General features: G+C 43.0%; 1 protein-coding gene across 4 annotated transcripts in view; it reads right to left on the bottom strand.

The window, feature by feature from the left end:
• NAP1L1 (nucleosome assembly protein 1 like 1) overlaps positions 1 to 17,881 on the bottom strand; it is a 34,928-nt gene extending 17,047 nt beyond the window's left edge. For all 4 annotated transcript variants that reach the window (XM_040981375.1, XM_040981384.1, XM_040981403.1 and 1 more), the window contains exons 1-2: positions 17,768 to 17,881; positions 4,300 to 4,336 (exon numbers count right to left, since the gene is read on the bottom strand). In XM_040981375.1, the coding sequence (XP_040837309.1) occupies positions 4,300 to 4,316 (17 nt within the window). In that variant the 5' untranslated portion in view covers positions 4,317 to 4,336; positions 17,768 to 17,881. The remainder of the gene's footprint in view (positions 1 to 4,299; positions 4,337 to 17,767) is intronic.
• Positions 17,882 to 18,230: the final 349 nt, after the last annotated feature.

Genomic DNA, 18,230 nt, shown 5'->3' with positions numbered 1-18,230 from the left:
CATTTCATAAATCAAAATGCTTATTTCAAACCTGTGAGACAGAAAATTAAAAGCACTAACTTCATGTGTAAACAAGTACAATCTGGAAGTACTTAAACTTTCAATTTAGAGTATCTGCTGAAATACAGATGATTTGATTTGGTAGGTATGTGGAGAATATACCAAGAAGCATGTAATACTCACTGATTTCACTATTCTTGGTAAAGTCATCCCCATTCTACACAGAACAGCAACCCACAAAGCTAACTCCACATTTCCTAGTCTCCCTTTTAGCTACATGTGGTTAGGACTATGCTTCAGCAGTAAAATTCTTTAAAAATGGAGGAACAAAATGTTGAAGTATTCCTGTTAAGAATACACATAGTTAGGAAGCCTCTAAGATCTTGTTCCCGCACGTCCTCCCATCTACAATACGGGTCTTCAGGGGGCATCTGAGGAGATGGAAGCCACCAGTTCAGGACAAGAGTTTGGATACTGAATCCTGAGGATTGTGGAACAACCACACCTGCCTGTTTCACTTTCTCTGGACTTTCTTCATAGTAGAGATGGGGTCGATAACACGTAAGGAGTAGATCTCTTAGCCTACCTTTTCCTAGGACAGCATTCTTTCTATTTCATTGTAATGAATAAATTTTTACTTAACCATGAGATTATACCCAACATTAAAAGGAGGGATAAGGGAGCCTGGTGCGGTGGCCCAGGGGCTAAGGTATTCGCCTTGAATACACCGGGACTGCGTATGGGCACTGGTTCTAATCCCAGCAGCTCCACTTCCCATTCAGCTCCCTGCTTGTCGCCTGGGAAAGCAGTCAAAGACAGCCCAAACCTTTGGGACCCTGCACCCACGTGGGAGACCTAGAGGAGACTCTGGGCTCCTGGCTTCAGATCAGCTCAGTTCCAGTCATTGTGGCCACTTGAGGAGTTAATCAATGGATGGAAGATCTTCCTCTCCATCTTTCCTCCTCCTCTGTGTATATCTGACTTTCCAATAAAAAATAAATAAATCTTTAAAAAAAAAAAGAGGAGGACTAAGGATACTTATTTTATAAAGGTGCTTCATAAAATCTCTTGTGATGTTACAAAATTTGAGTTACAGACTTTATATAGAATCGATGTTAAAGGCCAATGCCTTAAGATAGAGCAGTTCTTCCAGCGTCTTCAACCATTTAACCAACAGCTACATCTAACAAGACATTGAATCAGGTATCCACAAAGAATGTCAATGTAGACAAATCTGCCCTACTTCTATTTCTACACACCAAATTTTATTGGACACAAACACATTAATTTATCCAAAATGCAAAGGTATTTTCTATGAAGCCATTCAAAAAGTCTGCTACTCCTATTTTAAAGATCCTAATTTTATTCCATCTCATAAGGCTAACACGCATTAAAAATAAAATAAGGAGAACTCAAGCTGTATAACCAATTTAATTTTTTTAGAAGTAAAGTAAAATGAAGGTCCCAAAGTTAAGATTGAAGAGTATACCAGCTCATCTGATATAAACCTTTCCAGAATCTCCACTAAAATTGCAATGAAGAAATTAAACACAGAGGCACAAACACACACACACTAGCAAAACTTTTCAAACTGGGCCAACAGTCAAGCCATAATCAACTTTGCCGACATCTGAAGTTTAAGGCGGCAGTGGGGAAAACCCAGGACTAGTATAAATGGTCTATGAAAAACAAAAAACAAAAACCCCAGGCCAGGTACAGTAGCCTAGCAGCTAAAGTCCTCGCCTTTCAAGTGCCGGGATCCCATATGGGCCATTTCGGGTCCCGGTGGCCCTACTTCCCATCCAGCTCCCTGCTTGTAACCTGGGAAGAATGGCCGAGAACAGCCGAAAACCTTATGATCTGTATCCATCTGGGAGGCCTGGAACAAGCTTCTGGTTCCTGACTTCAGATGGGCTCAGCTCTGGTAACTGAGCCCATTTGGGGAGTAAAGGAACAGATGGAAGATATGTCTCTCCTCTCTGTAAATCTGCCTTTCCAATAAAAATAGTAAATCTTAGAGAAATCAAAATTGGCATTAATGCATTGTATCAATTCCACTTCTGAAGCAAGACTGGCGGACTGGCCAGTGAAGCTGGCTAGAACAAGATTGAAAATTGGTAAGCAGCAGACTGCCTTGTATCTCCTCCCCCCTCCTGAAATATGGCAATAAAGGACCCTGCGGTTCAGATATGGCTAGATTGTGAAGCCAAATCTTGACCTAGACACTGTTTAGTTGGAAATTTAACAAGTCCAGAAAAAAAAGGAGGTCCACTGACATTAGGGCTCCTAATGACAAATGCTCATTTTGCTGATAGTAAAATCTCGAACTGACAGTCCTTTCAAACACTGAAAATTTAACCCTCAACAGCTTCAACATTCATCCTAGACAACCCAGACAACTAAGTATTATCTCGTACTTGAGGAAAATCTCATCAGCCAAACTAAAAACAAGTGGGGAAAGAAAATGTAAGAGCAAATAGACTATCCCAGGGAAGAACATCCATAGAAAAGAGTCAACAAAGTAGGAACAGGATATTATAAAAACAGCAATTGAAAAGAAGAGAGCTCTTAAAAACGAAATAGATTTAAAAACTCAACGTTAAGAGTCAAAAAAGCTTCTTCAGATCTGTTCAAATATGAACAACAGCACAGAGGCAAGCAAAGATGCAAAGTAAGACAAAAGAAGACCAATCCAATGAATGGCATTTCATTAAAGCTTCAGAGGAAAAAAAAAAACCAGCAAGGAAATCAGCAAAGTCACAAATGCCCCCTAAATGAGGTGGGTGTAGCACGTTAAGCTGCCACTTGGGGCACCCATATTCCATGAGGGATAGGTCTGAGTCTTGCCTCCTTTGCTTACACTAAAACAAACTGGGGGCAGATGACAGCTCCAGTGTTGAGGTCCTGAACCCACAAGGAGACTTTCGATTGAGTTTTCAGCTCCAGGTCTCCACCTGGTCTAGCAGCAACTCTTGTGGGCATTTACAAGTAAATGGAAGAGGATCCCACTCTCAACATAGACGAAAATAAATTTCACACTTCTAAAGCCAGAGAAGCTTCCAGAAACACACAGACATATAAAAACGTATCAATAAAAATGAACAAGAGTGATTACTCTGAACTCCCAACACAGCACCACTGAAAAGATGAAAACAGAGCAACGCCTTCAAAATATTGGAAGAATTTTATAGCCAAACTAAGGGTAGAATAATCATTTTCAGTCACACAATGTATCAAATAATTTACTTCCCTTGTACTCTTCAAACATGAAAACACCATGGGATAAAGCACACAGCAAACCAAAAAGAAACATCAGGAAGGCAGTAAAATAGATCACAATGAATCTTGTAATAATAGTTAGGCTATTCAGATTAGAGCAGTGAAACTTGGAAACAATTTTGAATTGAAGACTGGCCTACAATTTTACACCTTTTTCTATGTGCTGACCTTGTGCTAAAGGTCTCTGCCATCCCTCCTTCATTCCCTAGTACTTACAACTGATGAGAACCACTGTCGGTCCAAATAATCCCAAAGTGCTTTGTTTTATTTAGCCACCTGTTGACTTCTAGTCAGTAGGCTACTTCAAGATCACAGGCAACAAATATCACACAATTCAACCCCAGCACCCAGGACTCTACCGCATGCAAACTCGATTAAATCATTCTGTCCTAGACCCTTGTCCAATGACTTCTCTGCAACAAATCCTTGTAAAACCTCAGGAGAGTTGAAGCCTGATCCAAATACCTTTTGCTTTATATTGTCCTATCTTGGAGTTTTTAACCAGCAGTGATAATACTCTTATTCAGCTACACTGGCTAAGAACTTACAGGCAGTAAAACTTAAAAAGAAATGAATTAGACAACAGTCAGGATAGTTCTCACATCTCTGAAGAAAGGTGAACAATTCAGCTAAGAAAGGGCACACAGGGACTCTAACAATGCATTTTAACTTACATGTCTTATCTAAACTCTACATAAATATACACATCTGACATATATATTTTAATGTAACAAAAAGATCTTTGGGAGATACAATGTAGCCAAAACTGAATTCCATACATTTATGATCGTTATCACACTACAGAGCACTTTTCTAATAAACACTGACAAATGTCTTATTTATTATGTGACTATCATTATCTGTATTGCCTTATTGTAATACCTTAACTTGGATACTTACTAGTACTCAGCATGAGGTATTGCATACATATTAATAACACATAATTTGTACTGCTGTTAACAACACATAGTACAAAGTGACATTAAATGTCTGAAAAGGAACTAATTATTTGCCACTTACTTGTCAATATCAGCCATGTTGTAAGAACTCCAAATACCTAAAGAGAAAAATATTAATGTTAAAATACTTAACTTGCTTAAAACCAGTAAAACCACATTAGACTGAAATAGATCAACAAATGTACATTTCTTTTAAAATAGCATCAGTGTTAAAAAAAAATCATAGAACACACAAATACTTTAAAAAAAACAGTCACCAAATTAATTCTTGAGGCAAGTTTTCCAAAAATCAAGTTACCAACAGGCTCTCAGAAACTACAGTGTATGTATCACTACAATGGCACCAACAGAAAAGGTCTGAAATTTTCTACAGATCATAGGAAAGGACCAGAACACAAGCATATTTATTTATTCACTTAAAAATAATGGTCAAGATTTGCTTAAGTTTTTAAGCCTAATCAGCACTCATAATACATCCACTTTATTTTCAACTGTATTATTTTCAGCAAACTCAATTTTAAAAAATCTGTTACTCATGTCATCTGAGAGCTTAAAAAAACTAATTATTGCATTTATAAAATATTTCATGAGTTTTAGAAAATCCTGGATCTTACCCTATACCATATAAAACATGAGTCTTCAAACATGCCTCTCGTAGCATCACTGATAACCAACTACCTTTCAGCCTCCCAAAGTACGCAGATACACACACTGTAAACTCCATAATTAGCAGACCTGAATGAATTATTGGGATTTATCATAACATGCCCAAAGTATCTTTCCACAAAAAATCCAAAACCTGGGGCCAGCTATGAAGTTCAGCTAGCCCAAGTGCTTGGGCCTCAGCCATCCACATGGGAAACTCTGGAATGAATTCCTGACTCCTGCCTTCAATACATTCACTTTATTTTCAACTGTATTTTCGGCCCATCCCAGCCTTCAGTGATTTTGGGGGAGTGACATAGTGAATGAGACCCTTTAACTGTCAGATTAAGATAGAACAAAGCAAAACCTGTTTATTTAAATGACTTAGGTAATTCAAGACTACTTTAAAAATCTGAACTAAATGTAAAAAAAAGTTCATGTTAAAATTAACTTTTCACCTTAAAAAAACTAAAATCCAGGGGCCAGTGTCGGGTCATTGGAGTTAAGCCCCTATTTACAACATCACCTCGTTTGGGTCCCAGCTATTCCACTTTTTTTTTTTAAAGATTTATTTCATTTTTATTGGAAAGGCGGATGGATAACAGAGAGGAGAGACAGAGAGGAAGATCTTCCGTCCGATGATTCACTTCCCAAGTGAGTACAACAGCCGACCCTATGCTGATCTGAAGCCAGGAGCCTCTTCCAGGTCTCCCGTGCGGGTGCAGGTTCCCAAAGCTTTGGGCTGTCCTAGACTGCTTTCCCGGGCCACATGTAGGGAGCTGGATGGGAAGCAGGGCTGCCAGGATTAGAATCGGTGCCCATATGGGATCCCAGGCGTGCAAGGTGAGGACCTTAACCACTGTACCATCGCGCCTGGCCCAGTTATTCCACTTCTAATTTAGCTAATATCACTGGGAAAGCAGATGATGACAACCAAAGTGCTTGGGCCCCTGACCCATGCAGGAGATTGAGAAATCTGCCAGACAGAAGCCAGGAGCTAGGAAACTCTTGGGGGTCTCCTACACGGGCGAAGGGATCTAACCACAGGAGCATAACCAGCGAGCTAGACTGGGAAGTGCAAGTGTGGCAGACAGGGCTTGAACCAGCACCCACAAGGGATGCTAGCACTGCAGTGCGAGCTTAATCCACTACTACTGTGCCACCACATTCAACCCCAAGGATTTTTATAATGCAGGTAAAATAGTGTGAAATTTAGGCAGTGTTCTATAAATTATTGCTTTTTACAGAGTAATTTCAGCAAGGGACTATCAAAAGCTTTAAATGTCTTTCTCTAGACTTAGGACCATGTGCCACACCAGGAGAAAAACAAAAAACAAAAACAAAAAACTAAGGCCCTTTCCCCATCCAATAACCTACAGATAGTGACAAAATCTGGAAGATGTCCCTGTATATTATCTGGCTTTCAGCTCCAAGTTTTACTCCTTCAGATACATTCTTTTCTAATTTGCACATTCTTCTACAGAACAGTAACACTTTTTTCATTCTTAAAAAAAAAAAAAAGTTAGACAAAGAGGCAGGAGAAACTGAGGGAGCTTCAAATGCCAGTTCACTTTCCAAATGGCCACAACAGCCAGGGCTGGATCAGCTGGAAATCACGAGTTTCATCTGGATCTGTGAAGCAAGGGCAGGGGCACAAGCACGTAGGCCAACTTCTGTTGTTTCACTAGGCGCAGTAGCAGGAAACCTTTCGGGATGTGGAATCCAGAGCCAAGACTCTGATCAGCACTCATGGTGGACGGCCAGCATTGCAGTTGGTGGCTTAACCTGTGGTGTCATCATGGAGCCTGAAGCTCTACTCCTTCCCATCATACAATCTTTCAAGTTTGTGATTCTGAATTAGTTTGACCTCTACGGTCTCTCTCCCAATGGATCACACATTAAGATGCTTTTGCCAATCATTGACTGCATTGCCATAAGCTTAGTGCTAACACTAAACAATCAAACAGAATATTTTAATGTCAAAAATGTTGATCTGCATTGATGTAGAAAGAACATCAATGCAAAATTCAGGTTTGAATATATGAAACAAAAAAATGCATGAGCACATTTTTAAAAATTTATTTTTGATAATGTTCACATAATTGGTTAGGGTGGGAAGAGTCCTGAATCAGGGAAAAGAGGTGAGACCTTTGCATCCACATTTTTTTCCCTTCTTCAAGGGGAGAAGCCATACCCAGCCTCCCGATGTCATCCCAAAGTCCCCACGGTGGAGCATGCCTAAAGAGTTCTGCTCAAGTGGTTTTGATAGTTCTGAAACGCTGTGCTGTCGACCTTGCAGATATATATTTAAAGTCTGTTGCTAGACACAGTCCACCTCTGAGTCTCCATTTGCTGTCAGGCTTCACTGGGGTAGATGATCAATTTGTTCTGCCCTGCTTCTTCTGCTATGGTACCAGGTGTCCTCTGCAGGCTCCAGGATGTGACCCATTCTCCATGTGCCTCCAGGCACGCCATCCACTGCTGCTCTGTCAAAGCCACCGAGGAGGTCCAGCTCTAACAGATGCACTCCATTGTCATACCACAGGTCCTTCTCTCCCCACAGTCGGAGTTATTACAGCGACCCAGGTGGAGGGAGCCCTCAAAGAAATCTCATCTGAGGTGATCTCAGACCTATTTCCCACGTTTGCCCACCTGCACAGGGTTCAGTTCGTTCCATCACCCACATCAGCCTACTTCCACACTGGCAATTGCACCTGCTATCGTTAAGTCAGATCCATTTCTAGCCCCATCTCCCAACTGCGGCCCAGTCCAACACCACCTTCCACACAGTCAGCTCCTAAGTACACCACTGGGAGCTGCAGCCTGGTTGAAGCGACTCCCAATAGCCCCCACTGGGCTGGAACCCAGCCCTGGTTTCTTTGTCTGCCAATGTGTACAGTGGACTGGTCTGGTCTGTCCCACTTCCCATTCAGATTTCATATACATAATTGGGCCTTGAAGCCTAACTCATCCCAACCAACTCACCCTCCAGCCCACACTCATGCCAGCAGGTGCCACTGCCTGTCTAGTCAGGCCCATCCCCAGTCTCATGCTGTCAGTGAGAGTTTCAGCCCCATGAGAGGGGTACCCACAGTTTCCCTACTGGGCCCACTCCCCAGTCCTGTCAGAGACTGCCCCTGTTCCAGCACTTGCCAGCTGATACTGCAGCAAAGCCGAACCAGCCTTCCCTTATTCTGGCTCACGCCAGCACCAGTGAATACAGTTGGTCCAGCCTAGCTCTCCCCCAAATCCAGTTCACATGTAGGCCAAAAGGTGTAGCCCTGCCCAGCCTGCTCTGCCCCTAGTCCCAGCTCTCACGCTCACTAGGAGAGTCCCCAGAGCTCCCCTACTGGGCTCACCACCCCACATCAAGCTGGTGGGTGCTGCAGCCCAGTCTGGCCTGGCCCATCTCACCTTGGCATTTGTCACTGGGTGTTATAGCCTGGCCCGGCCTGCTCCGTTTCATCTCACGCTGGTGGATGATGAGCACACTTTATAATGAAAACCTTCCTGGGGCAGGCATTTGGCTAGCAATTACAACACTGATTATCACATCACCTATCACGGCACCTAGGTTTAAGCCCCAGCTCCATGCCTAAGCTTTCTTTTAATGTACACCCTGGGAGGAAGCAGTACACCCTGGGAGGAAGCAGGTGACACTGAAGGTGGATACCAGCCATCCTTGTAGAGATCCTGGATTAAGCTGCTGGCTCCTTGCTATGAAAAGGAGCTATGTCTCAAATCGTTTTAGAGGGGATGAAAAACTTATTTTTCACTCTGCATTATTTAGTCTTTCAACATACAAAAACAAAATAACATTTTGAAATTTGCTGAGTTAAATTAAATAAGCAGCATTTCTTAAAACATCAGTAGTCAAACTTTGAAAGAAATCCTGGAACCAAGGTAGTGCTATAGTGCTCTAATCCTACAGTGGAGGTTCCAGTATCTTATATGGGTATGGGTTTGAATCCTAGTTACTCCACTTCGGATCCAGCGCCCTGTTAGTATGCTTAGAAAAAGCAGCAGAGGATGGCCAAAATCCTCGGGTCACTGTAGCCACATGGGAGACCTAGAAGCAGCTCCTGGATCGCACCTTTGGACCTGCCTAGCTCTGGCCGTTGCAGCCATTTGGGTAGTTAGTCAGCAGATGCAAGACCACTCTCATTTTCCCTGTTATTGACTTTCAAGTAAAATAAATGAATCTCAAAATTCATTTATTTTTATTGGAAAGGCAGATGAGATTTAAGGAGAAACATGCATCTGCTGGTTCACTCCCCAAGTGACATCAATGGCAGGAGCTGAGCAGATCTGAAGCCAGGAGCCAGGTGCTTCTTCCTTCCAGGTTTCCCACAAGTGTGCAGGGAGCTGGATGGGAAGTGGGGCAGCCTGGGCATAAACCAGTGCCCATAAAGGATCCCAGCACTTACAATATGCAGATTTATCCACTGAGCCATCACACTGGGCCCAGAACTTAAAACTCTAACAGTGAAACTTTTTTCTCCTTTCTTCATTAAAGAGGCAGATGATGACTCCAACATGCTAACTCTCAGTTACATTACATTTCTTTTTGGTTGTATACACTTTTAAAAGGTGGCCTAAATTTGGAGTCTGATCATTGTGGCTGACACCAGCTTTGTAGCAATCTACTAAAAAGCAGAAAAAAATGTTCTCACTGGCTTACATTTCAAACCCAAGAAGGAAATTTTTATGAAGGTCTTAACCAGTGGTTGGCATTTAATAAGCACTCAAACATAAGCTATGTTTCATTGGACTATTTTTAATTATCCTAATACAAGGTCAGTGGTTCTACAGAATAACTAGCTTTGATGGTAATTCTTATTGATTTTTTATTAACCAGAAAGCCAGGACAACAGACAGAAACAAACAACATCTACCAATTTCCAAAGGACTACAACAGCTGGAATCAGACAACCCTTAAGTCAGGAGGAACCCAGAACTCAACCTAGGACTAGTGGACTGTCAGGGACTCCCCATCTGATCCATCATCCCCTGCTGTCTTCTCAGGGTACAAGAATGAACAGGGGAGCTGAGGCAGAACTCAAACCCAAGCACTAGGAAATGGGATACAACTGTACAAACTTCCTTCCCTTTAATGTAGTTACACAGATTCTTCAATAGTTTAAGATTTCAACCACAAGAGAAATTGGCTAAAAGGTGGTGAGGACTCTGAATGTATCACTTTGTAAATCTAAACGTAAAAAAAAAATTCTTAGGACTGTTCTCAAATCCTGAACCATGAAGGTCCAACACAATAGGGTCAAAAATGTGCACCGCAAACAAGTATCCAGCTTCTGAGACAGCTGTTCTCAATCAGATCACACTGAAATATAAGTTTACACTAATACCTGTATTAATCTCATTGCACTTCCTAACATTAAAAATTAATGGAATTTTATTTATCATACATGGGACTACTGCCAAGAATTGTGAAAAATTCCTACTTCCATTAAAGCCACGGGATTATACAGATTAACACTGGTAAAAAAAGATTATTGGGGCTCGGCGCGGTGGCGCAGTGGTCAAGGTCCTCGCCTTGCACGCCCGGGATCCCATATGGGCGCCGGTTCTATCCCGGCAGCCCCGCTTCCCATCCAGCTCCCTGCCTGTGGCCCGGGAAAGCAGCCTAGGACGGCCCAAAGCTTTGGGACCCTGCACCCGCGTGGAAGACCCGGAAGAGGCTCCTGGCTTCAGATCGGCATAGCATCAGCCGTTGCACTCACTTGGGGAGTGAATCATCGGATGGAAGATCTTCCTCTCTGTCTCTCCTCTCTGTATATCTGCCTTTCCAATAAAAAAATAATAAAAATAAATCTTTAAAAAAAGAAAAGATTATTGATAGTTGTTCCTGAACCTTAAGCTACAGGCTTGTGTCCTAGTAGCTGTGCATCCAAATATATATCAAAGACACCTAGACCTCCAACACTTCATACAAATACTTTTCAAGGGCAATAGGATCCAAATAAAAGAATACAACAGAGTCCTACAGAGGCTCAATTATCATACACACTAGAAACAAACTGTAGACATAAACCAAGAGGCTATCATCTGGTTTGAAAACATGGTATCTGGGCCCGGCATGGTAGCCTAGAGGCTAAGTCCTTGCCTTGCATGCACCAGGATCCCATATAGGCAACAGTTCATATTCAACTGCTCCACTTTCCATCCAGTTCCCTACTTGTGGCCTGGGAAAACAGTAAGAGAATGGCCCAAAACCCTGGGATTCTGCACTTACATGGGAGACTCAGAAGCAGCTCCTAGCTCCTGTTTTCAGCTCTGGCCATTGCTTCCTCTCTGTAAACCTGATTTTATAATAAATACATTTTTAAAAAATAGTAAATAAAACCATGGTATTTGGGCCTAGCATGGAGGCACAGCAGCCTAATACTCCACCTGTGCCACCAGTCCCAGCTGTTCTACTTCCAACCAAACTCCCTACTAATGGCCCAGAAAAGCAGCTTGGGATGGCCCAAGCCCTTGGACCCCTGCACTCACATAGGAGACCCGGAAGAGGCTCCTGGTTCTCAGTTTCAGACCACGCTAGTGACCTACTGGCCATTTGGGAAATGAACCAGCAACTGGACGATCTTTCTATCCCTCCCTTGTTCCCTCTTACTCTTTCAAGTAAAACCAAAAAATAGATCCTTGAAAGAAAGGAAGAAAAAAAAATGTGACATCTGCAAGAAGCAATCATCCATTAAGGTGATATTTTTGGTATTAAGAGCATACTTAAAATCTGGAAAAGAATTAAAAGAATTTCTTTCAGAAGTTTAAAGAAAAAAAGTAGATTCAAACCCACCCAAAGACAGCTGGAGAGAGAACTAAGCCGGCCAAAGGAAGTATAGAAGAAACTTTCTAAAACGTGGTAAAGATTAAAGGACAAAAGACAGCAAAATGAAAAACAAGGGCCAGGACTGTGGCATAGCAGGTAAAGCCACTATTGTCAGACACATTACATATTCAAGTCCCACTGTTCCACCTCCAATTCAGCTAACTGCTGATGTGCTTGGCAAAGCAGGTAAGAATGCCCAAAGTCTTGGGCCCCTGCACCTACATGGGACATCAGGGATAAGTCCATGGATCCTGCATTTGACCACTGCACTCATTCAGGGAGTGAGGCAGCAGATAGAAAATGTTTCTCCCTAGAACTCTGCCTTTCAAAATGAATAAATAAAACAATAATGCAGGACACAAGAAATTCTAACAAATAGTTCATACAAGTTACAGAAGTAAAAAAAACAGATTAAAAACAGACTATCTGGACATAGCCACAGCTAAGAATTTTGTGAAGCAAACAAACACATTAACCCAGATTCAGGTAGCTCCAGAAACACCAATCAGGATAGCTTTAAAAAGCCAAAAGAAAAGAACAGCTTAAAAAAGGGAAGGAGAAAGGGAAAGGAAAAGAAAAAAGAAAATGACACTTAAGTAGAAATAGAAAGGCATGGAACCAAACACAAAGAAGTCATCCCAAATGTACACAAGAGTTTAACCTCAAAAGTACAAAACACTGACAGACGTCTTCTTCCCATCAACACACCAAAAGATATTAATCGTCAAAAATAACTAACGATCTTAAGACTCTATACCCAATCAAAACATTCACTAAGAAGGAAGCTGGGGCTTGGTAGCCTAGTGACTAAAGTGTTTGTCTTACATGTGCTAGGATCATATATGGGCGCCAGTTAGTGTCCCAGCTGCTGCACTTCCATTCAGCTCCCTGCCTGTGGCCTAGGAAAGCAGTAGAGAACCCAAATCCCTGGGACTCTGCACCTGCATGTGAGACTCAGAGGAAGCTCCTGGGTTTTGATCAGCTCAGTTCTGGCCACTGCAGCCCCTTGGGGGGAGTGGTGAATCAGTGCAGAGAAGATCTTTCTGTCTCTCCTTCTCTATAAATCTGACTTTCCCATAAAAATAAATAAATCTATAAGCACACTCCCTAGATATAAGGCAAGTGATCCCAATGGGAATTCTAAGGTAAAATAAAGGACATCTGCACATTTATAAAGGTATTACCGGAAACAGCATCGTGTAGTGCATCCAACACTACAGTCAGTAGTTTGAACAGGGGAAGGATATGGATTAAAAGTATTCGAACAATCTGAAGTTAATTTCTAGGATGACCAAAAGACTAGAAACATACCATGTTAATTCTGAAGAAAAATATGCTTTTTAAATAAGCCTGCAACACAGAGTGAACACATACACAGTATAAAACAATCACTTAAACTCCAAATGTAAATCAACTAAAGGTTCTGCATTGCAGATCTTGATTCCGGCCGTAGGAACCCATCTGCAGGAGCTCTGTAGAGCTTCAAAGTCCAGTCAGCTTCCCTTGGTTATATTGTATATCACTACAATAGCAGGAAAAAAGGTTCAACTCACAACCCAAGGCAAGAATAACATGTTAGTTCCTAAACAACACGCCTGAGGCAAATTTTAACCTGAAGGAAAGTCAGAATAAGTGAATGAGACCACAAAAATTAAATATTTGCACTCCTGTAGATAACCAGAAAGTTTCTACCTTCTTATTCTGGTAAACCTTGTTCTGAATAAATTCTATTTCCAAAGAAATAGAACCAAGCTAAAATTTCTACAGTCTACCTTGTGAGAAATTATTACAGGCTATCCTTTTGTTCAGATAAAGTATTAAAACACCTAGATACTAAAACCTAGAAGCCTGACTTTTGAAACCCATGACCAGTCCACTGCTTAATACAGAGAGAATGTAAATCACTCACAGGAAATAATCATTATAATACTTTTTTTAAAATGGAACTATTTTAAGGCAAAGGGAGCATCGGTTATAACCAAGTATAAATTCTCCTCTATCACAGACCTCTCCTCATTCCAAACCTACTTTAAACAAATCAGTATTGCAGACACATTAAAAAGAAAAACCTACCTTCTACGGTCCAGGAAGTCAGTACTTAATTTGGCTCCCTCATGACCTCATGGTTGAACACCACTATCTTTATGATCACTTGCTTAAGCAGCATTAACATTCAGTTTAGAACTGAACTTTTGGGGCCTTTGCAATGGCTCAACAGGCTAATCTGCAAGTGCCGGCATCCCAAATGGGCAACAGTTCATGTCCTATCTGCTTAGTTCTGATTAAGCTCCCTGGGAAAGCAAAATGGTCCTGGTATCCACATGGGAGGCCCAGAGGAAGCTCCTGGCTCCTGGCTTCAGATCATTATCAGCTGTAGCCATTGCTGCCATTTGGGGAGTGAATCAGCAGGTGGAAGGCTCTGTCTTTCCTCTGTAAAAAGTCTGCCTTTCAAATAAAAAACTAAATTAATTTTAAAATTTGTATATATTAAAAGCATGAAATCTGTTCACTTTATAATTTTTAAGAACTGAAATTTTATGACATTCAAATGAAAATGGGACACCTACATATCAACACTATTTTCTGCCTAATCTATCTCAAAACCCATAGTTTCACTTGATATAATAGCAAAGAAATACACCCAGGTTCGACTGACACTTGGTGAAAAAAACTTTGTCCACATACAAGTCCCCAAATTATATATGTGTAAGCAGCACACACGAAGTTACCGCCCAACTATCTGAGTATACCTCAAGTTGATGGAAAACCAAAACAGACTGAGTCTAATTTGGCACAAAGACTTCTGAAGTGCGTGCAGCTTTTTCATAGTACACAGAATATTTTTCAATGTACAAAGTAAAACTGTCAAAATAAGTTAATACTTTAAATTCCACTTTTCCATGAAGTTTTCAAAAATAATCTTGCTGTATGTATGAACAAATTTCACTTTGGGAGTTCTTACTACGCTAAGTGCTATTATAGCTCCTTACCCAGAGGTCAGTGGAATCCAAGATAAAGTATTTCTAAAGGGCCAACATCACTGCTGCTAAGTATAATTTATATATATGTGTGTGTGTGTGTGTGTGTGTATAGACTGCCCTTGGAACATCCACATTTCTTAAGAGAGCTTACTTTAGTTACATGTCATCCACATGAGAAACCCAGAGGTAGTTCCTGCTTTCAACCTGGCCTAGCCCTGGCTGTTGTAGGTGTGTGCTCAACAAATCAGAACAGAGGATCTCTGCTATTCTTTTCAAAATGAAAATAATAAAAACCAATACAAAACCATCAGAAGTTACTGTTCTGTTAATTAACTATGGACAAATTCTTGGGCCATATTGTCGCATTTTCTCAGCTAAAATGCTACTATTACCTACTTCTTAAAATGTTAAGTGAATTAATAATACATATGGAAACTTACAAAAATGCTAGAATAACCATCATGTAAATGCCAACTGTTCAATCATGTTGTGTTCTTCTGTACTTTATTTCAGACTACCCACTTTACCAATAAAAGATGTACAAAATTTTTCTAAGCATGATGAAATGTATAGATGCATATAGCAATAAAAGGCAGAGCTGGTAACCAAGTATAAAAGCCACTTTCTATACTTTCAATAATGTGCTCTAGCAACCTGCTGCCATATACTGGCACTACGCTCAAGAATGTGTGTGAAACAAAAGCTCTCAGCTAATCCCTGCGCCGCCCAATGTGGAAAGGAACTTACCCAGATGAAACTGTTTTGAAAAGAGACTTAATATCATTGTTATTTCTATGAATCCTGTGTGTAGTGGAAAGGATGTGTTTTTTTGTTTTGTTTCATAAAGGATGTTCTTAATACCCTGAGCTCCCTTCTGTCTTTTCCTTTCATAGCTGTCATCACAACTCAACACTTTTTATCCTGGCAACCATCATTTGCCTGTTAGGCTCTTCTTACATACATGGCCAAACTTTAGGTGCTACAACACTTAAACAAAAGCAATTACAGGTTCGATTAAACTTTAAGAAATGACCAGTAGTATTTGTTTTAAAGAGAATGAGGATTCATCCTTTCATTATTATATTTCAAATATCCAAAGTTGAACACCTTCCTTCATACCTTGTAATGCAACAGATTCTGCCTCTTTGAGCCCTCACCCCTATTTAAAAAAAAAAAAAAAAAAAAAAAAAGCTGTCCTGAATTCTTTTTAGGACGTTTAGAAGAGAATCCTGGCACCAACATAGGCAATTAGAAAAATAAGGGACAGTATTTTGATTTAACTAGGTTTTTTTTTTAAGGGGGTGTGGGGGCTTCATGAAAAGGCAAGCACTGTTATTTGCCGTTATCAATTAGTGGGCCTAATATAAATTTAGGTACCTTTCAATATAAAATTTACAATGATTTCCCAGTTGATACGATGAAACTTTACCATTCTCAGTAGATTAAAAACAATATTGGCTTGAAAAGAGCATCTGTTAAGTCAGTATTTTATAATATTAGATGTCCAAGCTCACCTACTTAACTAGTTTCACCTATCCTCAGAACCGTACAATTTACGTGAATTTAGCTAACTTCCAGCATGCCAAAGGCACACGACTCCTTGAAGATCAATGGAAACTTCACTGAACCTCTCGGAATTATGTTTCTATCCTTACAGTAGTTCTGCCCCTTATCCAATCAAATGCAGCTATAAATAGCATTATTTAAGCTCAAAAGAAAATAGCCCCCAACATTAGGGTCAAAAGATATTTTGATGCTACAAATTTTTCAGATTCTTGCAGATAAGCAGTTTAAGCTGTGGTTTCCCTTTTCAGGGTAGTCTACAATGGGGTTCCTAGAAGACATCCTGAGAGCCTGGCTCTACCAGAAAGGCCGCTAGCCCCATCTTCTCTTATGGCCCATCTTTTAAGATCTGCAATGAAGTGAGGCACTCTGGGCTCACTCTGCATGAACACCTCATTCTAGCCCATACCCCTCCATCTTTGAGAAGCCAGTGAAGCACCTTAGTGTGGAAACGTCAATAAAGCAGCCCATTTGTTTAAAAGCCTGCATGATTCAAAAGCATTACAAGCCAGAGCCCTTACCGTCATCTTGCAACCGTTCAGAAGTTTATTTCCATTAGGACTCATCTTCCCTAAATAAAAAGCCCTTGTCGTGACACCCACGGAAGCGCCAACTGTACCTGGGATGTAGCAACGCATCTTTTGTTGTAACTCCTAACACAAAGCGTTTCACAAGCCTGAATTCTTCAACATCCTAACTGTGGAGAGACCCTGTCCCCGCACCCACCGGCTAACATTCTTCACTTTCCTCCCGCACCGATGCGGAGTAAGCCAAGGGGGATGTCGGGCTGCTTTATGAACTCCCAGCCCTCACCCCTTCACAACTTTTGAGCAGAGGCCAGGCCGAGGGGTCGGCCTCGCGGCGCGGCCATGCAGCCCCTCACCACGTGCCGGGCGCCGGCGCGGGCCTTCCCCTCCCCGCGCGGCCGCCGCCTCCTGTGGGCGGAGAAGCCCGGGCCGCGCGGCCTCGCCCGCCCCCTCCCTCCCGTCGGAATTCGCAGCCTCCGCCGCTCCTTCCATCCCCCCCCAGCACGGCCACCAGCGGAGGCCGGGCAGGAGGGACAAGCTGGGGGGCGTCGGGCACCAGGCTCGGGCCCGACCCTCCGCATTTAGGCCGCCTCCCGTCCCCTCGCGGCGTCGTCGTCGCCGCTGCCGCCGCCGACTGCTCACAACACCCAGACGCCGCCGCGGCCTCCCTCCCGTCCGCGCGGAGGAGCCGGTGGGGATCCAAGCAACCTCGGCCCCCGCCCCTAGGCCGCGCCGGCCCCCCGCGTCCTCTCGGCCGTCCCCCGCGTCGGTTCCGGGGTCCCTCTCAGGTTACGGAGTCCGCACGGCCAGCGGCTCCGGCCTCACGGCACGGAGCCTCCCCAAGCAGCCGGCGGCCCTCAGCTCTCGGTCTCCCCTCCCAACACATCCGTCCCTTTCCTTCCCGCAGGCCGCCCAGACCGACTCCTCCTTCCCTCCCTGCTCTTCCAGGCCCCTATCCGTTACCGGCGGCTAGTACGGAGAGCCAGGCGGCCGGAGCTGCGCAGGCAGTGACTCAGGGCGGCAGCGGCGGCGGGAGGAGCAGGAGGCGGCGCCGCGAGCAGATGGCGCTAAAAAAGACCCGAGAGCCCGCCGCTCGCGCTCATATACAATTAGCGTCAGCACGTAGGGCCGGCTCCGCCGCCCTCCCCCTGGCCTCGTCGTCTCCTAGCAACGCCAGCTAGAGGCGGGCCCAGGCCGGGTTGCCGGGTAACGGAACCGCCCTTCTTCCTCAGCGACCTCCACACGCTCGCTCCGAGTTCTTCCTGCTCCCGCTCTTCTGGTTCCCGCCAGCGAGTGTCTGCCTCCCATGACTGCTCACCCCGCCATCTCTTTTCTTCCCACTGCGCTGAAAGGGAAATCCCAACCCCGTCAGTCTGAGGGAAGGACGCTGACCCGCGGGCCTCATCGGCCGCAGCACGACCTCGGT

Source organism: Ochotona curzoniae, unplaced genomic scaffold (genome assembly GCF_017591425.1).
Source record: "Ochotona curzoniae isolate NIBS_2020 unplaced genomic scaffold, NIBS_Ocur_1.0 contig_1014, whole genome shotgun sequence".
Classification (NCBI taxonomy): domain Eukaryota; kingdom Metazoa; phylum Chordata; class Mammalia; order Lagomorpha; family Ochotonidae; genus Ochotona; species Ochotona curzoniae.
The sequence above is the reverse complement of the archived record's forward strand: the minus strand, read 5'-3'. Positions and strand labels throughout refer to the sequence as shown.